This window comes from Medicago sativa, chromosome 8, assembly GCF_051527215.1.
Source record: "Medicago sativa cultivar Bolivia chromosome 8, Bolivia_mono, whole genome shotgun sequence".
Lineage (NCBI taxonomy): Eukaryota > Viridiplantae > Streptophyta > Magnoliopsida > Fabales > Fabaceae > Medicago > Medicago sativa.
In genome coordinates this window covers 63,315,424-63,337,500 of record NC_140756.1, presented here as the reverse complement: position 1 = coordinate 63,337,500, position 22,077 = coordinate 63,315,424, and the positions used below count along the sequence as shown (strand labels likewise).

The 22,077-nt window shown below is 34.4% G+C and overlaps 2 protein-coding genes and 1 long non-coding RNA gene across 5 annotated transcripts; 1 reads left to right on the top strand and 2 right to left on the bottom strand.

Annotated features, from left to right (window-relative positions):
• Positions 1 to 1,915: 1,915 nt before the first annotated feature.
• LOC146900392 (Peptidase M50 family protein) lies at positions 1,916 to 9,252 on the bottom strand. The gene is made up of 7 exons (XM_085732505.1): positions 8,974 to 9,252; positions 8,690 to 8,892; positions 7,107 to 7,254; positions 4,662 to 4,742; positions 4,120 to 4,575; positions 3,713 to 4,027; positions 1,916 to 2,226 (listed from the first exon to the last, which is right to left on the bottom strand). The coding sequence occupies exons 1-7, from the start codon at positions 9,226 to 9,228 to the stop codon at positions 2,077 to 2,079; spliced, it is 1,608 nt and encodes a 535-aa protein (XP_085588631.1). The 5' UTR covers positions 9,229 to 9,252; the 3' UTR covers positions 1,916 to 2,076.
• A 3,046-nt stretch (positions 9,253 to 12,298) lies between these two features.
• On the bottom strand, positions 12,299 to 14,781 carry LOC146900391 (uncharacterized). Of its 3 annotated transcripts, XR_015021442.1 has the most exons (6): positions 14,545 to 14,781; positions 14,362 to 14,463; positions 13,659 to 13,833; positions 13,352 to 13,398; positions 12,871 to 13,094; positions 12,299 to 12,756 (listed from the first exon to the last, which is right to left on the bottom strand). It is a non-coding gene; the product is annotated as an uncharacterized LOC146900391 (long non-coding RNA). The 3 variants fall into 3 exon arrangements; XR_015021441.1 differs by lacking the exon at positions 12,299 to 12,756 and having other exon boundaries at positions 12,830 to 13,094; XR_015021443.1 differs by lacking the exons at positions 12,299 to 12,756; positions 13,352 to 13,398 and having other exon boundaries at positions 12,830 to 13,094.
• A 5-nt stretch (positions 14,782 to 14,786) lies between these two features.
• Positions 14,787 to 16,670, top strand: LOC146900390 (uncharacterized). The gene is made up of 3 exons (XM_085732507.1): positions 14,787 to 15,164; positions 15,258 to 15,862; positions 15,945 to 16,670. The coding sequence occupies exons 1-2, from the start codon at positions 14,796 to 14,798 to the stop codon at positions 15,858 to 15,860; spliced, it is 972 nt and encodes a 323-aa protein (XP_085588633.1). The 5' UTR covers positions 14,787 to 14,795; the 3' UTR covers positions 15,861 to 15,862; positions 15,945 to 16,670.
• The last annotated feature ends 5,407 nt before the right edge of the window (positions 16,671 to 22,077 follow it).

The window sequence follows — 22,077 nt, the reverse complement described above, 5'->3', positions numbered from 1 at the left end:
AAAAACTTAAGTACGTTATCTTGAATCTTGATAGAGATAATATCAAACTAATCAACATGAACACTAGCAAGGGAATGGATGCAATTAATTCAGCATGCTAACCAAACCAAGAATGAGCCTAAGAAACTAAATTATGGATTTTAATCACTATGATAATCATATGGGAACTTCTTTTCCCACCCTCCCATGTGCTTTAGATTGGTAAATTAAAGAAAAAAGAAGATTTTTTCCTCCTCCAAATGGAAAGATATAACGATTCTTTTCCGTTTGAAAGTGTACACCCTCCGGTCACTAATATAAGCAAAAATCCACTTTCTAGGTTCATTCAATAAATGATGTATGTAACCTATAATAAAGACTACATACATCATTAATTGAATGAACCTAGAAATTGGATTTTTGCTTATATTAGTGACCGGAGGGTGTACGTACTTCAGGACATGTGATATCAATGCATTTCTCTTTGTTAATCTAAAATTGCAAGAAATAAGGTTATATATGACATACTAGCAGTGATTTACATACCTTCAAAAAAAAAAAAAAACAGTGATTTACATTGTCTAACTCAAAAAAAAAAAAAAATTGGGCTTCTGGCACTGCTACCACACCAGCTTCTCGCGTTCCCTATAACATTTCGGAATTTTATAATCTAAAAGGTGTAAAAACACATTAAAGACACTCTCCAACACACTACGTTTTTTTAGATTTCATAATCCAAACCAGGTGTGGAGGGTGGAAAAAGAAACAGTCAAATTATTGTGAGGTTATATATGATTTACGTTTGCTACCCACACTCTTTCCCCTTAAATATTTTTACTTCTCAAAACACCCCTTCTCCACACAATATACACACGTCTTTCCCCTTCACTTCCTCCATCAGAGACACTATGACATTTAACCTCCCTTTCGACCACCCTATTTCGACAGATACCCTCTCTTCAAAAGACCATCCCTTCTTTAATGCCAGATTTCTTCACCATAGAACCATGCAAGTTCACATCTTTTTTCTCTATTTTGCAAGTTTTAGAAAAGAAAACTTAAACTTAGTTTTCGTAGAGTATATTTGTTGTTTTCTATGGCTTTCAGAAACCTAGTTTCAAAATGTTATGATAAGACTTTTAACTCAGCTTTCGAATATGAGGAAACGCAACATAACATCCAAAAATTAAGTTTCCATAAACTGAATAAACAAGAAAAATTTACGTTATCAAAAACAAATTTTTTGATGTTATTACAAATTACAAACGTATACTTTTGAAACCTAGATTTCCAAAAACCTACAAAATACAAAGGAAAAAAATGTACAGACTACAAACCTTATTCACCTTAGAAGAAAGCACCATAGAACTAAGAAGAAATCTTATGGTCAGAGACGGGAGCACATGTGCTGGAGAAAGTAGTGGCATCAGAGTGGTATCCCACTGAAGAGGTATGCATGCTGGGGAAAAGTGTAACATGATAAAAGTCGAGAGTGATATGGTAGGAAACAATGGGGGTGTAGGAAGCACTGACTTGATCTTTATGTTTTGATCAAGTACTGCCTTTTGGTCTTGTAGTTAGCGGACTTGTTAATCACACTTGAGCCTCAAAAATTGGTTCTTAAGAATTTTAGACTAGCATTTAGGTTCGACCAAAAAAAAGACTAGCATTTAGGAGTTTTATTGTTCTGCCTAAAGACATCCTGCACTGCAGTGCGCAAGGGTTGCATTCGCAAGATTATTCCAAAAAAAAATGTATCTGAATTAACTTATTTTGAACTAAAAAAACAAGAGTAAAACCATTGTGAGAGGTTGGTAATTAGACATGATTTATAAGAAGACATTATGACATCATTTGATTTATGTAACTCATCCTAGAAAAAATATTTGTGGTTATTGTACTAGTTAATTCAACGTCATCATTAATAATTCAAACATTAGATCAATAAAAATCGTATTCTATTGAAAGTTACCTGAAATTCACTATAGGAAGTTGATTCCTTCAGGATTGAACCAAAATTCTGAACATTCAGGTTTTGTCCACGGAGTTGACTTATACTCATTTCAAATTACAAAAAAGGGTGATATCAAAAAATATCTAAAGGAGTAACCGGAAAAGGCCAATGATAGAAACAAGTAACCCACCAAGAAGACATAGTCTAAGAACCTTATTCCTCTTCCTTGGACTTAACGAAGTAAAGTGAGATAAAGTTGCATCTAAAATAGATTCACCATCCAGAAAATACACCTGACAATAGCATCACAATCAAAGGAAAATTAACAATAGAAACAAAAACATTCTTCTGGTCTCAGAATTAATGCATCAAAAACATTCTTATGGTCTTAGAAGTAATGCATCAAAAACATTCTTATGGTCTCAGAAGTAATGCATCAAAAACATTCATATGCTCTCAAAAGTAGTGCATCAAAAGGCTTGTACACACATTATCCTTCTCTTTCAATCTTTGTTGCGCCATCAACAAAAGCAGTTTGTTTGAATGTCAATTTGCAAGAAAAATTAAACAAACTGAATCATAGTTTCTTAAAGTGTAAATGTGTAAATTAAGGAGATAAATACAATGCAAAAGTTGCACTTGACCCCTTCCACTAGCCTTCTTCTACTAAGTATTCCTAGATGCAGAAATTATGTACTCCCTCTGTTTCAAAATGAGTGTCGCTTTAGCCAATTGCGTTTCAAAATGAGTGTCGCTTTAGCCAATTGCACACAGATTAAGGAATGAAATGAAATAATCATTAGACATAACACTTTTACTAAATCGCCCTTACTTTATAAGAAAAAGACAAACTTAAAGTTGCATTGAAAATTGTGCGAGAGAAAAGTTGGAGAGGGTAAAGTTGGAAGAAAAAAAATAAAGTTGTATTGGAAATGTAAAGTGACATTCATTTTGAAACAAATTTTTTTGGCTAAAGTGACACTCATTTTGAAACGGAGGGAGTAATGTAGAGCAACCTAGGTATACATGAGTGATGCCTTCTTAGTCTTGTTACTAGCAAGATGAAAAGGAAGTAACTGACATTGGTAATTCTCAGAAGTCAGATCTATTTATCTAGCAAGTTTTTCTCACTAAAACACTCCAACCTCTTTTGACTCAACCTTCAAGATAACAACAAAAAAAAAGTACATTTTTAACATTTTCCTTGCATTATAGTAACATTTTTTTCTTGAAGGCCTGTTGTTTTCCTTAACTAAACCCAACTGATATCTATAGACTTATTTTTAACCTACAAACCCAAAATCTTTCACAATACCATCCCACTTAACCCCACCATGCAGCAGGCTAACTGTATTATCATAATCTATTGAACATAATTAAGGTTTGAAGTGGTAAGGAGGGAAGGGTTTCAGTCTCCACCTCCAACATAATACAAGTTATACTAACATTCACTATTCAACAACAACAACAACAACAACAACCAAGCCTTATCCCACTAACATTCACTATTCCAGAAGAAAAAAAAAAATTAAGGTCTGAAGTGATCGAATAATTAAGCTGGTCAAACAAGTGTTTTCAAGTAATTACTCCATTATCTTAATTTTTCTATATTTCTTTTATAATATTTTTATCTTCAGCAAACAGATTTCTGTTTGTGGTACAGCTATCTACTAGCTATTATGTTAGATGTCAGTAAATCACAATAAATCATTCAATGAAACATCAAATAAGGTTGCATATAAGGTAAAGACTAACATAAGCAAGAAGTTCATCACTTACTGGTAAACCATTGAGAAGAGCCAGAGCTAGAGAGATGTGGAATGTCCATATTAAAAACCTTTCCAGAAAATTTGGAAAATATGCAACAATCTTTGGTCCCCAGCGAGGCTGGTATGAAGTGAGGTGAATTGAATGTGCCATTGAGATAACATCACCAACAAAAATAAAAGTAGCACCACAATTTCTTTCTTTAAGGCTGGAAGTTGTCGAAACTGGAAAACTGTTTTCTTCACGCAGACATTCTTGAGGTCTTGAATATGTGATCTCAACCCATACCATTCCAGGCTCCTGAACTGGAGCTAAACAAAACTCATCCTGTGAAAAATATCAAGTGAATATTCAGTATGCATTGTATCTTAGAGTAGAGACAAACTACAAAGGTTATTAATATTCCGATAATTATATACCTGAGAGCATGTACAGCTACTTCCATTTGATGTAGCTAGCCCCCATCCATCACCACACTTATCAAGTTTGACGACGTCTTTAGCGTTTAAGCAGTACATATTCTGTCTCCCATTTGAAAGATCAGTTTCACTCTGACCATCATCCAGTGTAATATTGCCAGAGCATGAAATTTTCACGAAGGCATTAAGTTCACTGGGACAAACAAGTTGATTTTCCAGTAATCCAGTAATTTTGCTTGCTTCCATTACAAGACTAGGGACACAGTAACCCTTCCCATTATTGAAAGCAGCCAAGTCTCCAGTGTGCTGGGAAATATTTACATTTTTAAGCTGGATGCCATATGTAAGCTTCAACCACTCTTGTGCATTTCTGATGGGTACATTATCCACAGATAGAATAACATCACCAGGAGCCAAATAACCATACAAAGGTGACGTTGAGGGTACATCCATAACCTGTTTCACATATAGCCACCATACATGCAATAAGATGATATGTACACAAAGAAAAAGGTCAATCGAAAATGATCTAGAAGTAGTACCATTGGACCATGACCGCTGCTGTAAAAGGGAAACAAAAGCAAGGGCAGGAGGAATAATGTCAATCCACAAGCTGCACAGCACTAGAAAAAGGTTCAAGTTGTATAAATGCAATAAGCAATCTTGACCATATAAAAGTCTAAAACTAATATACAAGCATTCATATACACATCAAGATTGTTAAAAGTGTTAACTCGTGTAGTCATATCATTCTAGGTAGCCATAACGAGCTGAAATGAATGTGGAAATGCTTCTGCACTGACTCAGGTGAAATAGTGTTTAAAATTTGCATGAAGTCGTGAGTTTGGGCTGATTTTACGAATTTGAGTTAGCTTTTTAATCTAGCCTAGACTCGCAAGAAACCCCTATTTCATCCTTCACGCTGTTTGTTCTTCCTTTACATTTGAAACAGAGGCGGAACACAGCTCCAAAACACAACATATGAAGTGAACAGCTCCTCTCCAGCAACGCACATAGACGTACTCTATCTGACAGCCATCACTGAAACACGACCTTCACAGGGAATGTGTACAACACTAAAACATGGACCTTTCTCTCCGACGATCTTCATTGCAACATGCACAGCACTGAAAACACGGCCTCCATAGACACAAGGAACACCACTTGCTCTTTAGTATTTTTAAGTTGTTGTCTTATTGTCAGAAGCTTGCGTTGTGTGATATTAGATGCCTTAATAATGACGGTTTTTGCACTTCATAGAGCATCCTTTTCTTGAGTTTTTGTAACTCGACATTTAAAATTTTATGTTGCACAGGTTTAGTGTTTGTAACAATTTGATTATTGCATTTGTGTTGTGTTGCAAGTGACCATAATTCGGAACTTATATGTGATATGATCATTCATATAGTTTGATAATATCTAGTCGGCCAAATGCATCTTGGGATCGTTTAAGTTTTACGTGTGTACCACATTGGTCCTTTACGTTTTTTTAATTTCAGATTAGTTCTTTTAAGTCATAAAATGTTTGGACTGTAACCCTTTTCCATCCAACTCCGTTAAAAGGTGCATATGTAGCCGTTTTCTGCTGACGTAGCATATCCAAATACACTAATTTTATTTTTTAATACTTTCTATTGAAATTAAAAAAGATAAAGTACTGTTCATCAACTTCATCATATTCTTCAACATCTTCACAAACCTTCAACATCTTCACCAAATTAAAAAACAAAACTCATCAACCTAAAAACAATCGTCTTCAACATCTTCATTTATATCCATCTTTTAAAAAGAAATTAAAAAAATTCAAATTAAAACTGTTAGGTCTCAAATTGTTGAATTTAAAGGAAATCAAGGTTAAATGCCATCATCTTTATCCCATCATCATCTTCATCTTTAACCTAGGGAAAAAAAATCAAATGCCAATGCAATCTAGCCACTCTGGTGTATTATTTTCATCCCTTCGTCAACATTTTCCGAACAGTAACCAACACAACCTCAGCACTCTCGCTCCAAATCTCCAACACCACCCAACATCACACGCAAACCCTCTTCATCTTCATTCAAAAACATCTCCTTCACCAAGAAATACAAGAAACCACCTAATTCAACACTACCCATTGACACTCACACATCTCACAACTCCTCTCCAAACCCAATGCCGTTTGGACCATCTTACTCAACCAGGAAATCCGTTCAAACAAATTACTCCTCACAACCCCTTCGCTCTCAACCATCTTCCAGGCCATCCAAAACTGGTTACACTCCATCAAATTTTACACATGGGTTTTCTCATTCAAATCCAAACCTAAAAATTAAGATTTGGGATTTAAATGAACAAAAGAAAAAATGATATCTGATTTAGTAAGTTACTAAGAATGAAATGCAATGCAAATCCAGAAACACGAAACGAAGAGAAAGCTTTGGGTGTTATTGGAAGCTTGGGTGAATTGATTTGGTTTGTTGAAGAATATGATGAAGATGATGATGAACACTGACATTTTTTATTTTTTAATAAAAAGTAATAAAAACATGAAATTTGCTTAATTGGATATGCCACATCAGCACAAAACAACCACATAGACACCTTCTAACATACTTGGATGGAAAAAGACTAATCTGTTACAGAGGCCAAACTTAAAGGACTAATTTGAAATTAAAAAAACGTAAAGGACCAATGTGGTACAAACGTAAAACTTCAAGGACCCCAATGTAAACAAGGGTGAAACAGCCTTCTCAAAGAGAGACATGAAATACAGTACGGATGGAAGTAGTTGTAAATTACTAAATTGTAATTTGATAGAATACATGTCCAATTTACTAAATTGTGGTCAGACATTTAAGGTCAAATGATAGCTAGTTCCAAGACAGGATTACTGAAAATCGCTGTGTGCGTGTGTGAAGGACTAAACATATAGGTTATTGAGTAACATTAATGTATATATTCCACAGCAGAAGTGTCAATGGATTCTATTTCATATTCAACTTACAACTGCATTGTGCCAAATGCCTGCAGAATATATGCGGAGGGCAGTCAAATGTTCTGAAGCTTGCAGCAAATCATCATTGAAGGCAACCAGGGCACCAGGAAACAGAACTGCGATGAAGATGGCGATGTACTCTATTTGTATCCCCTCACTGCTTTCCATTGAAAAGGTGCAATAGCATAAGGCATGAGAATCTAGCTTTTGACATTTCAAGCAAAACTAAATTTGATATTCTTGGTATCTGCATAATCACAAAATAAATAAAAGAACAATAAAAAGTCTACTGCTGAAATGATCATTGGAAATACACCCCTGTTGTTTTTAAACAACATGCTGAAATATGTTTAAAAGTGTTATGGGCCTGGGGCACCTAGAAGCTACTCATAAAGTCTCAAGATCTAAAATAAATTAACTGTTCTTAGACCTTATCCTTCAAGGAGAGAATAAAGGGATTCTATTTGTATGATCCCTTATTTTTATCAAGGTACATATATGGGAGTATTTAATGCAACTCTCTCAAATCCATGAAATTTATTTCTCACAAGTTATGTTTATTTTCTCTATTAGGTTTCTAATTGAGTTAGGAATGAGTGTCGATTCGTTAAAGCCCTAGCCTCAACAGCAGCTGCGCAAGGAGCACATGAAAACAGGGGAGAGGGACAACTGCAGCTGCCATTCAAGTGTCCAGAAGTACCACCAGTAGCAAGAGAGGGTCGTGCGCTACTCCGGCACGAGATGGAAAAGGATGTGTCACGTGGGTACCAGTGGGTTCACGTGCAGTCGAAGGAAGCGGTGAAGATAAAGAAAGGGGAAGTCACATAAGAATGAGAAGTAGGGCTTTCAGATAACCAGGTCGTGAAATCCGACCTGGAACAGGTCTGACAAGTATCGTCATGGATCACCTGATCCCACGTTTTTACCATCATACTCACTATCCCACCCCAATCCTATTCCATCCTACTCACTGATTCAACACTTTCAGGCATCCAAGAGGAAACTCGTGATCCCGACAACATTACTTGGTAAAAGAATATATAAATAGACATGCTTGGTGAGAGAACATGTCTTTCTTAGTAAATCATCTTACTTTTCAAACTCATGAAACTCTCCCCTAAACCTATGTTGAGTTCGCCAATTAGTTAGTAGTTTAGTAAATGTTAAAATTAAATGAATTTATTCCCACTTGTTCATCTACAACATGAATCTACTTCAACAACATATTAAGTTATCGAAAAGGAATTGATGAGACATTCGGTAGGAAATTTATCAACAAAGAATGCATTTAGTATGAAGCATGTCTACTCACACATTCTCTCATAAAAAATAACCAAATGAGCAACAAAGAGATGATTGAGACCCAATTCATCTGAATAGTTCTTCAAACTATAGTCTGTGATATCACTCAATTTTAATAAATGCAACCTACATATCACCAAAACTTCATGTCGAATGTGTGTCCAGTGTCCAACACATGTGATTACATTCAATTACTTCCATTTTTTTTAAATTATTATCAGTATCAAAGTATCAGTGTCGTGTTCAGTGTCAGTGCTGCATAGAACGCAACAAAGAATAAAAAAACTGACCTAGTAGCGGCGAGTGCATGACCAAATTCATGCACAAAAACAGATAGAATAGTAGAAACACAAATATATCCAGCATCAGCAAGTGATAAGCTCAAACCCGACAACAAATTCGGAAACCCAAAAAGCATTTCACTGGCAATACTTCGAACTTTATTACTTTCTCCACATATATTCAAAGCCGTTGCAACCTCCCAAACCAAAATCTAAAACAAAAAACAACAAATCAAATCAAATTGAATAAAAACAAAATACATCACCAATTACAAACTGATAAAAATTGTTACCAGCGTCACAGCGAGCATAGCAGAAAGCGCGAAACCAAGGCCAATGGAAAACCAGAGTTTAAAAAAGTTGGCATGTTTGCGACCGAATGTGTAGAGAGGTTTATTGAAAGAGATGAATTTGTAATCGGAGTAGAAGAAGGAGACGGTGTTGGAGAGATGAGAGGAGGAAGAAGAAGAAGGAGCTTGAAGAGGGAGAAGAGTGTTATTTTTGGGTTTTTGATGGCTCACGAATCTTCGCATTCGTCTCGTTTCCATTTTTCCATCAGGTACAAACAAATTGTTGTTCCGCCACCACTACGCCACTACCTATATTGTATCGGTCAAGGGCAAAGTCGTCATTTCCTTTTTAATAATTAAGTTTATCAAAAATAATAATTCCTTGTTTCGACTTATGTGTTATTATTTCTCTCGTAGGCTATGTTTGGATTGGTGGTGAGTGGTGGAATGGAATGGAATGGGATGGAATGGAACCACATTCCATTGTTTGGTTTTGCAAAAAAGGGATGGAATGGAATGGAGTGTGATGGAACCCATTCCATCCAATACCATTCATTCCTTCAATTTTCCATTCCACCCAATTTGGGGTGTATCCAATGGAATGGAACCACATTAATGATATAATTACCATTTTGTCCTCACTTTTCATTCCCCAAAATTTGGGCGCGCATCTTTCCCTCATTTTTTTCACATCAGCCTTTTTATTCCATCTTCTCATCTTCTCCAACTCTCACTGTGTCCACTGCATCTGCTTCTATTGATTGCAACTTTTCACTCCAACAAGGTAACCCAAATTTCTTCTTCTTTTTCTTGTAATTCTTCATCTCTGTTATCATCTATTGTTATTTCTCTACCCATTTCTTATTTTATTTTTCCCAAATTAGTAGTTATGCTCTTTTTCTTCCCAAATCAATAGTGATGGTTCTGAATAGTGATGGTAGTTTACTCAAGTGATATAATTAGGAAAAAAATGAGAGTAATTTCTATCTGAAGAAAGTTTTTTCCCCAAAACTAAATAAATGATGGATTGAATAAACTGAAAAGCGTGAGAGAGACAGATTGAGATAAACGATCCGAAATTGACAAAAATATCACAAACTTGGATCTGTCTTCACCCCCGATCTCCGCCAATAATTTCGCTTCAGTGTTACCGTTGCAACTTTTTCTTGTTACCGTTGAATTCAATTGAATATCTCTCACTTCTTCAAAGGTAATGTGTTTTACTTTTCTCTACTTTTTTCGTCAATGAAGCCAATCTAGCACTCACTTTTTTTTTTTTTGTTGCCATTGGAGAAGTAGGTTAATAGTTGCTTTCTGCATAATTGATTATGCAAAGACAAAAATAATTGTTATTTTAGAAAATGAAAAACCTGTTGATTTTTGTGAACTCAGTTTAACTCAATTTAGATGTTGAATATTGATGAGAAAATCTATTATTTATGTGCCCTACAACTGGAGTTTATAACTATTGGATAATATTACATTTGACTAGCCTCACGTGAATCAAGTTGTTTCTATTCCCTTCTCATAGTTGACTATAATCATTTACATTAATGTATTTAATCATGTGTGTTAATGCTTTTGAATCTCATTCATTCTGTACAGCAAATACATATCTTGCCTATTAATGTAATCGATCATGTCTCTCACTATATAAAGAGATGATGATAAACTTTATCAAATAGTTCAATATATAATATCATAACCTTTATATGGTATCATCAGCCTTTTAGCTTCAAATGTGCACACAGTATATGTTTAAATTCCCATGATTTTATTCGAGTTTATGCTAAAAGTTGATTTTATTCTTGAATTTTTATAGATGACCAACGAAGACATAAGAGCCAAGTATGCGAAATTGTGTCAAATGATGATTGTTCAATTATCTATCATTATTGTTCTAATATGTTCACTAAAAAACAAGTCTAGAAGAGCCCAAATACATTCTAGAATCACAGAGCATAGGGAGAGAGTTAGAAATGAGCTAATGAAACATATTATAGGAAGTGATCGATCTTATGATATAATTCGTATGAGTCCCGAAGCTTTCTTAAACTTGTGCACCTTATTACGTGATCGCGGTGGACTTACACATACACGAAGGGCGTCTATTGAAGAACAAGTAGCAAAGTTTCTTTACATAGTAGGACATAATGTGAGAAATCGTGTGATGTCTTTCTTCTTTAGACGTTCTGGTGAAACAGTTAGTCGTCATTTTCATAGAGTACTAGATGCTTTGATAGAGGTGGAGGGGATATTTCTGAAACAACCTGATGGTACACAAGTTCCTCCGGAGATACTTAACAACAATAGGTTCTACCCGTATTTTAAGGTAAATAGAAATCGTGTCTTACACAAATATTAACAAGTTATGTTATACACTTTTAATATGTTAATTGAATGTCAGGATTGTATTGGAGCACTTGATTGTACACATGTACGTGTTAAAGTACCAGCACATCTTGCACCTAGATATCGTGGTAGAAAAGATTACCCAACACAAAATGTCTTGGCTGCATGCACATTTGACTTGAAATTTACATATGTCTTGGTTGGATGGGAAGGAACAGCATCTGACTCTAGAATAGTTAAGAGTGCGTTGACACGTGCATATCCTCTTAAAGTTCCGCAAGGTAAAAAAAAAAAAAACACACCAGAATTGTACAAGTATCTAGATTAGCCAAACTAATAAACTCGTTATTTTTTATAGGAAAATATTATTTGGGTGATGCAGGATTTCCTTTAAAGGCATGTCTCATCACACCTTATAGGGGAGAAAGGTACCACTTACAAGAGTATTCTAGGAATCCACCTCGAAACCCTCGTGAATTATTCAACCATAGACATTCGTCATTACGAATGTCGATTGAATGTGCATTTGGAGTGTTGAAGAAGAGATTTCCAATTCTACAAACTTCAACTGAGCCCACATTTGGTATTAAAACTCAAAATAAAATCATCACTGCTTGCTGCATATTACACAACTATTTGATGAGTGAAGACCCCAACCAAACTCTAATAGATGAGGTGCAGAATGATCTTGCAAATGAAAATGATTCTCAAGAGGGTCGTCAAGATCAAAGAGAAGACAATGTTGATGCAGTTAGTGGAGAGCCAATTAGAGATGACGTTGCGGGTTCTATGTGGATAGAGTACTAAATAGTTTCCTAATGAGTTGTTATTCTTATGAATGATGTTTTTATGTTTTGAATGAATTTTATTTATGGATTGTATTTTTGAGTTTGTAATTTTTGGATTAAATATGAGTTTGTAATTTGTGGATTGCATTTGAGTTTAAATGGAGTACTTCTGTTTGAGTTTATTATATACTAGCGTCCAGACGGGCACTCTCGTGCCCGTCTGTCCGCTTTTTCTACTGCGCTAACGTATATCTTTCATAAACAATATGTTTTGGTTTAATATTGGTTTGCTTTTCTTGATATGTCTTGAGCAAAATTATTAGAATTAAATGGATGATCACACATGTATTGATATAAGAAAAATTGAACTTGATCAAAAAGTAAAATCATACATGACCATTTTCAATAGGTTGGAATAATTCACTATTGAATTTTGATTAGTCAACACTAAAAATAATTGTGTCTGCAAAAAAAAAATTATCAATGTAAAGCTCATATTGTTATTAATCAACACTTTTAATATGTTGCAGTAATGATAATCACATTTTCATCCCATCGCTTCTAGGCCTTTATCACTCACCATGTTCCGTCTTCCTATTATTTGCATCAAGTTTCAACTATCTAATGCTCATTTCTCAAGTTTGCTCTGATTCAAGAAAACTACAACTCTTTAGTTAATGAAATTAAATACCTTTATATTACATCCAAGCAAGAAGAAGAGAGTCAAATAAAAATGAATATATGACAATAATTATAAGACCTCGATGATCATTTCACTGAACACTTCACTCTCACTATGTCGCTAAATTAAGAGAAAGAAGAAAACTGGTTAGAAAAAAGGTAGAGCAATATAACCTTTATTTTTTCGAAAGAAAGTAAATATTGTGGCAACATTCAATGTTGGTAAGTTGAATTGAAAACAATAAGTAAACCCTTATCTCGGTGTTTGACACAACTTTCTCCCTTCCATCATCTTATGTGAAACTGTAACAAAAAAAAAAATAAAAGACACCATGTGTGAAACTATAAAGTAAAAGTACATTACCCAATTACCATTTAATAGATAAATATTTATAATTAACATTATTGGTGTTTTGGAATGAGTAAAAACACCCTTGGTTTCCAACAAAATTAAGATTTATTTTAATCATATAGAAATCTTAGTTATGCTAAAACTCTTTATTGGCAGTATAAATGAATGTAAATCATATTTTTTTTTAAAGAAATAATGTAAATCATACTCTTAAATTGGTGGATTCCACTTCACCTACGCAACCTCTCTTGAAACCTAAGAAGAAATTTGAGTTTTGTGTCATCATTTTTTAATAACTGATGGCTATTTTATTAGGATACCTCTTCTCTTAATATAAGAGTAGAATCACTTTGACCAAAAAAAAAAAAGAATCACCAAAAAAAAAAGACTATAATTAGTCGAATCACATAGATAGATAGTACAATCACCCTTAAAATTACACAGCACAACCTCATTAAAGCAAAGCAGATACAACTTACAAAGAACCTGAAATCAACTTGAGGATGTTCTCTTACAATTTTTGTGACTCTGGGAATAAGTGAAATGGATGAGAGTGAGGAAGGCTCTAATTCATTGATGAATACTCCATTGAGAACGTCGTTGGAGCGCTTCTTGATAGCGCCCTCATCATCCATGTCTAATGTTGTTGCGCTTTCGGCTAATCCACATTGTCATTCTACACCTTATAATCTGCAATCATTCATCAAGAATTCGGATCAAACACCGAAGTGAACGGTTTAGAATCAGCAAAAGGATGATTTTGATGCAAAAAACGTGAATCTAAGAATTAGAAAAATGCTGATAGACTAAAATTAGTGCCCAAGAAGTGTATACGACGAAGAACTTGTATAAATTTCAGAATTATTTCTCTATCTGTCGTTTTTTCTATGATGGTTTTAATTCCTTGTACGTCATTTGCACATTGGGAGAAGTTAAAATTGTTTTGTACGTCAGTTGCCAACGATCAATAACTTTGGGAAGAGGGATTTCAAATTTCCTGAACTTTCTTCCTTTCTCTTCCTTTTCATAAGCTTTTAACTGTGGTTGTTTGTAATTTCCTTCTTCTTCTTCTTGATTGTTCTACAAATTTCCCCTTGTTCTCATAAAGCATAATAAGGCCACGAATTCCTAGTATTCAACACACCATGCTTTCTCCATCTTTAATATTATTTCAATTAATGTTCAATGATGGAGAAATGGAATTGTAACGATACATACTTTGAAATTTAATAGTGTGGTTTTCCTCTGTATAGCCTCTTGACAATTTAGTTCTCTTGCAGTCTACCTTGTCTTCTATTTCTTGCATACCGAAACTTTTGCCTGTAAAGAACTGACATTTTTTTAATACTGTTGGCAATCATATGGAAATCTATATCATGAAATTGCTTATAAGAAACCAACCTTTGCAGTTATGTGTGTAAACCAATCTTTGCAATCTCCTCTATTCTTTGTATATGCGGTTATCAGTTGTGTTGTTTTTGTGAAGGGATCAATTACCCTTTCTTCTAAGTGGTTAGTGCAAGACATAAATTACTAAATTATATACGGTTACTTTTTAAACATTGAAGAAAGTGAAGGGTATTTTTGGAATAGGAAATAGGCTACACCAAAAGGAAAGTATTGCCTTTATTAATAGGTATAGATGTCATTTGATGTGTTTAGTATTAGATATGGATGCAAATTCAAAGAGGCCAAGGAAATCCAAAGGCCTAGAAACATGCAATTGGACTACTGCTATGGATGGGGTTTTGATTGATGCATATTTGCATCAACTAACAATGGGAAATAAAAATGGAAATAGTATGACATCAAGCGCTATGGACAACATTCTTGAAGAGTTGAAGAATCACTTCCCGGACAAACCAATTTCTAAAGAAAAGATAAAAGATCACATGAAAAACATCAAAGCAAAGTGGACTCCTTGTTATGACCTTTTTCAAAATGGTTTGAGTGGATTCGGATGGGATTCTACGACAAATATGTGGACTGCTGAAGATGACGTTTGGGACAGGCTAATTGAGGTAGTATTTACTTTTAATGGGATAACTTTTATTTCAGTTTACTCATTACAAACTTTATATGTGATACTTTTGTTTTATTTATTTTTCACGTAGAAAAAACCTGAAGCTGCTGAATGGAGACACAAGCCTATACCGTTTTATTATAAATTAGCCAAACTTTTTGGAAAAGATCGAGCAACAGGAGATCATGAAGATACAGGCTTTGAAATGAGAGCAAGAAAGGCTGCAAATAGCAGGAGTCATGGTGCTACCATAGAGGAAATAGATCATTTGGTTGAAACCAATGAAGTTATTTTGGAGAGGTTTGATGTTGATGACGAAATATATCATTCCAACATTTCTCCGAAAAGGCCTTCTATTTCTACTTCTCAAGATGTGTCATCATCTAGGACTAAGAAACGAGCAAAAAAGGTTGTTGAAGATGATACAAGTATGAGAGAAATTTCTAAGACTTTAAAGACAATGGTTGAGGTGTTTAAAATGAGCTCAGAGGAATTGGTCAAACAGAGTAAGAGTGCTAATGGTGGAGATATTTGGGCTGAATTAGTCGAAATTGGTGTTGACCCAGCTTCCTTGCCTAAAGTATACATGTACCTTGTTAAGAATGCTGATGCATTGAAAGCTTTTAATGGAATTCCAATTGATAACCGCAAGGAAATGTTACATCTCATTGTGCCCGACTATCCTTTTTATTAATGGTAATATATTTATTTATCACTTTTATGCAATTTTATGAGTTTTATCAACTGAAATTGAGTATGAGTATATGAAAATTTGCAGGTATTGTGGAGTCCTTGAAGAATAGTATTGTCAACTACAATGGGCCTATATTTGACTTTTTTTTTTTGCTTGTGACAGTTTGATGACTTATGGACATATTGATAGTTTGATGACAATTGTTTTGGTAGTTAATTATTATTGTCATCCTGGTGCTATAAAGTGGAAGATATTTTTTGTTGTTTTTTGATTATATATATAATCAATGTACTCATGAATGATGGTATTGTAAAGGTTCATTACTTTTCTCTGTTAGTCAAAATTTGAAATCTGCTACTGTTAGCTCTAAAATAGGGGAATCATCAATATTTTCTCTCTTTGCATAAATGCCCATGCTTCCATTTCTTTCCACATTGGTAGCAGAAGTTACATTTACATTTGAAGAAAATGGAGCTAGTATAGTGTTTTGTTTTTTATCATATGATATGATGCAATAATGAAGGTGTCTTTTTTTTTTATTGGTTCTGTTATAGGCTTATGTTGTGTTTGTTTAAGCTGTTATGGAAGGTTTTTTTTATTGCGCATCAGTCATGTATGTTGGGTGGGTTCCTTTGCATTGGTGTATTCATTTTTGGCTTGCATATGTTTTCTGTCATGTACAGTTGCTGCGCTAATTGATATGTCCCTTGTAACAGTTTGGCTGTTTGCACATCTTGTGCTAGCCTTTTTGCAATATTAATGTGCTGATTCAAAAAAATAAAAAGCTATGCATATGTTTTTCTTGCACCAGTTTTAATGTCTCAGGTGCTTTAAATGTAATTGTATATCATTCTTTTGTACATCAGTAAAATATACAGCCTTTTTCAATAAATAGATTGGTTTTCCTGCAGCATTTGCAAATGGTTTTGAACTATATCTAAAACATGATAAACAACAGAAGATGTGAAGACGTTAAATACATTTCTGATGTCCATTTGTTGTATTGTATCTTGTCTCCTTTTAATATAGAATTAGATTATTAATATTTATGTTCTGGTGTGTCCTCGAATCATGCTTTTATTGTTTTTCTAGGTTGTATAGTAGTAAAGGTTAAATGTAAAACAGTTATGCATAGTTCAAAAACCTGATATACCGAGCATGAAACATCTTTGTTTAGAGATAAGTTAATTATGACAAGGAAGAACTTAAGGGGATCGGAAAAGGGAGAGCAATGCTTTCAAAGTTTTCTGCATCAGCCTGAAGTTATTATTTTATTATGTAAATAATATTTTGTGATGTAGAAATCTTATTCTTGAAAGAAAAACTGGGTGAACAGAAATTTTAGGGCAGGGTTGAAATTGATTATATGATTTTTAGTGGGCACCATTCTTTTCTGGCAGCTTTTATTATGGAGTATAACCATCTCTTTCTGTCTTACCTTTGAAATATGCAGAAATATCTACTATAACTTTTCTATATTATTATTGTTTGGTTTAATATGCCAAAGGAAAATACACTAGTTGCAAATTATACATAACCAAAATTTAAGCTGCTGTTTATTCTTGTGGTACTTATGAACAATATCAAAATAATCACATATTGATTGAATTGAGTTACAAATTCAACATAGTGAAGTTTTCTAAGCAAAGGGTAAAAATGGAATAAAAAAGTTATAACTAATTCCATTCCGTCCACTTTCCAAACAATGGAGTGGGAAATTAGTTCCATTCCGTCGTATAAAATCCAAACAATGGAATGGAATCTTTGTTCCACTCCGTTCCATTCCATTCCGCTCCATTCCGCTCCATTCCGTTCCGCTCCGTTAGTTTTAGGTTATCCAAACAGAGCCGTAAAGATGAGGGTAGCTTGTAATGATGAATATACATTAGCTTGTAATTGGTTGTAAGATAAAAATAAGGTGTTGAATAATGGTCAAATTAGTTAACAATAAGTGGATGAAATATTGATTAACTGAGTCTAAGTGGTGAATTATCTAAGATGCAATTTGCCTAAATGAAGTGATGGTGTTTTATTGATATTGGTGTGATAAACATGATGGTGAATATTAAGATGATGTTGAATTATTTATTTATGGGCATAAATGTTGATGATGAAATGATTTGTTTGTGTATGGATGTATTGATTTGACAATGTTTGGTGTGTTATATGATGAAGTGATCATGTAACACGAACTATATGGGATCGTTAAGGATTGCCAGCACATCAAAAAGAGTCGTTGATAAAACTTGATCTTCACTAATGATCTGTTGCTTGATTTGGTTATTGGTTATTGTCCTAGGATGGAACAATTTCAAATTCATTCCTTGAATAGAGAATAATCAGCGTAAACATAATGTTATCTTGTACTATTGCATACATGAACAGTGTAGTAGTGGAGTGTGGTTGTACAATTGTACTATGTCTTTTTCCTGCGCTCTTCAGTGGATAAGCATTCAATGCCTTATAATTCCTCTGAAATAGTCGTTGCTTCAAGCTTTTATTCCTTCTGCAATGACATGTCTTCAGAATAACAACCTTTAACTAACTCCAGCTTTCAGTCTTCAGACTCTGATGAACTTCAGCTTCTGAGGATCTTCAGACTCTCTGATGACGTCAGCTTCTGGCAGTCAGCTTCTGATGGTCTTCAGAATCTCTTTGTCTTCAGACTTTGTCTTGCAACATAAGTTTCCTTTGTAAATTCCATTGCTCTCTTTTGTTTTTTCAAAACCAATACTTCAATTGAAGACTTATAAATTTTTGTCTATGGTCCTGCACACTTGAACAAATATTAACATATCCAATTGACTTTTAATATCTTGTTATCATTAAAACTTAAGGTGGTAAAGGTGGTAATGTTAAACACATTTTGTTCCAACACTATTAAGATAGAGATTTGTAAGAAGAATGAAGGGAAAATTACTCAAAGTGTCCCTTAATTTAATTTTAGGTAACATTTATATACTTTATCTTTTTGTTTTCCCATTTCTATACTTTATCTTTTTAAAATAGTACACGGTTACCTTCCGTTAACCATCTGTTAAAAAAATACAAGTTATTAAATTACAAAAAATCAAATCTTTTGTTTTGCTTATTACCTTTTAACCATCATCCCTTCCCCCACTTTTCATTTCCACTTGTGTTTCACTTTCACGTAAACACACACATGAGTTGAGAGAAGAATAACACACACATGTTAAAGGAAGCCGTCTTTTCAATATAAAGTTTCGAACGACCTAGTTTTTTTTTGGTTGTAATTCCAACATATGCATGTTACTTGTATATAGGGGTGGACAGAAACCCGTGACCCGGAATAACCCGCCTGAACCGAGGCAAAAAAGAGGAAAACGGGTTTCAGACGGGTAAACGGGTCTAACGGTGTTAATTACGGTTTAGAATGGGTTCACACGGGCGGGTTCGGGTGAACAAATTGGACCCCTCGGTGTCCGAACCCGCCCAAACAGACATACAATTAATTAATTGTATTTAATTAAATATTAAAAGGTGATGTGTGAGAGGACAAGATTGTATGACGCGCCTAATTTACCGTGAATGGGTCAGACTTTTGTTGTATCTATGCTAGTACCTTTATTATTATGGGTTTTGTTATCTTGTGCTCTAAGGGCACAAGTTAAGGAATCCAAAACTAGAAGTTTTTTATAGAAAAGAACAAAACTTTGACTTTAAAAGGTTGAATAAAGTTGAATGCACAACTTTTAAGACAATTATTTCTATTTTAAATTCCTTAACATATGCCCTTGGGGCACAAGTTAACATTTGCCTATTATTATTTATTATTATTATTATAATTATTAATTGTTATTGAATTCAATTGCTTTAGTCAACACACAAACATATGTGACCTTCTCTTTCTACACCTTCTCTTTCTTCTTTAATCCTTCTCTTTCATTTCGCATTTTTACAGAATGAAGTGAGTAGCCATTGTTATACCTACCTGAAGCATTTGTTTAAGCTTTTGTACAATATTTTCTGTTTAATTCAAACCGTGTTAATCGATCCGATAATCCGAGACCCGCACGAACCGAACCCGTAAAAACCGAATCTGAAAATTGGGCAGAAGCGGGTGTCATTTCTTCACCCGCGGGTTGGCTTGGGTCGAGATTTTGAGCCCGAACCCGCCCAAACCCGCCTGATGCCCACCCTTACTTGTATATTCTTCAACTCCTAAATAATTGTTCAATAATTGATGGTTCATGTATGACACTCCTCGATGGACGATCAATCTTCCGTGATGGATAAAAATAAAAGGAGAATGCTAACAATTGCTCCAAGGACATTGGTTAAGCATCCTAAACAAGTAAGTTTTGGTGTAAAAGGTGTGTAATCATTACTTAATCAAAAGTAACATCTTATATTTTCAAGACAAAATTTCTATTTGTAGTTTTCTTAACCAATTTTCTGAGGGTTCAGGGCATTAGTTAACAAGACCCAAAATAAATATTGAATCAAATTGTCATCAAATCATTGTTTTTGGACAAAAACAAAAAACTCATTTCATTAATTTTTTTTTGTTTGAAAAAACAAGAAAATAACAAATCAATTTCTAGTCTCAAAATATTCAATACATTCAGAGAGATACGATCAAGAGAGATATGATGAATAAGACTAGAAATTATGAGGTAGGGTGGCATAGACCACAAAACAATCGACTAAACATGGTTTTGCTTCTAAATGTGACTAAACACTTGCCCAAGATAAATTTTTTGAATTCCATTCACAACACTGAAGACCCGGAGCGAAATCAACTTTCTATACTTTCATATGGATTTGCTTCGCCACCTCTTTTGTTTGTCTGTTGGCAATCTTACAAACTTCTTGTATGAAGTCCAAGTTGTTGATCTCAGTTCCATAATTCTTCAAAACCTGGACCAATGCCCAAGTGAAAACCGATAAGATCGAACCGGATAATTTAAGGCCCCCATATGCAGTCTCACGATGGCTATCACAAGCCGAAAACACAACAGGAATGCGGACCACGCCTTGGTTTTTAGCGCACCGAGTAATTGTTTGGGGCACAAGAAATTGTTTTGGTACTTGAGGGATAAACCTTCCTGAAGCACAGCAGTCAAAAAACATATACATCGAAGCTTCACGTGAACAAACATTGCCAAGCTTGTTCAATGCAGAATCCGTTAAGTAAGCTTCAAGGCCGTTGTCATGAAAACCCAGGAGAAGTCCAGACTCCATAGAACGATTGAAGTATAGGGCATGGCAAGAGAAGCAAGCGATCATGCAATCTTCAGGTTTCAACTTCCTAGTCATCTCAGTCAAACGATCCAATATATCGTCCCCAAAACTTGTTTTCAGATCTGTTGCACCCTGCTTAGGTTCAACCAACCATTCATGAACCTCAATATTGACATGTTCAAACTGACAATTCTCAATGAGACATTCACGGAAAAAGTTTGCATCGTTCCTGGGAAAACTCCCGAGTTTTCCACAAGAATCGTCATATTTTAGGCAATGCGGTCATTTCATTAAAAAAGTATCGACTAACATGAAATATATATATATATATATATATATACATGTAATCTTTTATCTTACTATAACTCTTAATAACCTCAAGATTGAAATCAGTAATCCTTTGACCAAGATCCACAAAGGTATGGTCGATCTGTTTCACTAACTTTCACAGTTTTGAAACATCAAAATAATTGTAGATAATATAAAACTAAATAATATGATATATAGTAAAAAAAAATATTAAAAAAATCTTTTTTTTTGAACAAACAAAAATGGAATATATTAATCACCAAAAACGTAATTGCTGCAGCACAAGGTGTGCCATAACAATCACAGAGAGAAACACAGACTAGTCATTGATACAAAACAGTTAGTCGATACCCATACATATGAACGGGTTCGACCACCAATTATGAATACCAAAACTAAAAACAACATTGCTAGCTTTCAACCACCATAAGGAATATGATTTTACTTTATCTAACAAATGTGGTAAAGAGCTTTGTTTATTTCTGAAAACTCTATCATTCCGCTCATTCCACAATATCCAAACACACAGAAGCCAAATTAGATGGAAAAAGGAACGTCGTGCTCTCAAACCACCTGCATAATTAATAAATTATAAAAAATGGTATGTTATGAACTGAGTTTTGACCCCAACAACACCAAGCCAAGCTCGCACCATCGGCCACAACGCACCAAAGTACGGACAAGACAGAAATAGATGATTAAG

Excerpts from the sequence above, each read along its gene's own strand:
- LOC146900392 (XM_085732505.1), bottom strand. The coding sequence starts at position 9,228 with ATGGAAACGAGACGAATGCGAAGATTCGTGAGCCATCAAAAACCCAAA. Across the intron at positions 4,576-4,661 it reads GCAGCGGTCATGGTCCAATG|GTTATGGATGTACCCTCAAC; the intron begins GTACTACTTCTA and ends TATGTGAAACAG. Across the intron at positions 2,227-3,712 it reads CTCTTCTCAATGGTTTACCA|GTGTATTTTCTGGATGGTGA; the intron begins GTAAGTGATGAA and ends TGCTATTGTCAG.
- LOC146900390 (XM_085732507.1), top strand. The coding sequence starts at position 14,796 with ATGTGTTTAGTATTAGATATGGATGCAAATTCAAAGAGGCCAAGGAAA. Across the intron at positions 15,165-15,257 it reads TTTGGGACAGGCTAATTGAG|AAAAAACCTGAAGCTGCTGA; the intron begins GTAGTATTTACT and ends TTTTTCACGTAG.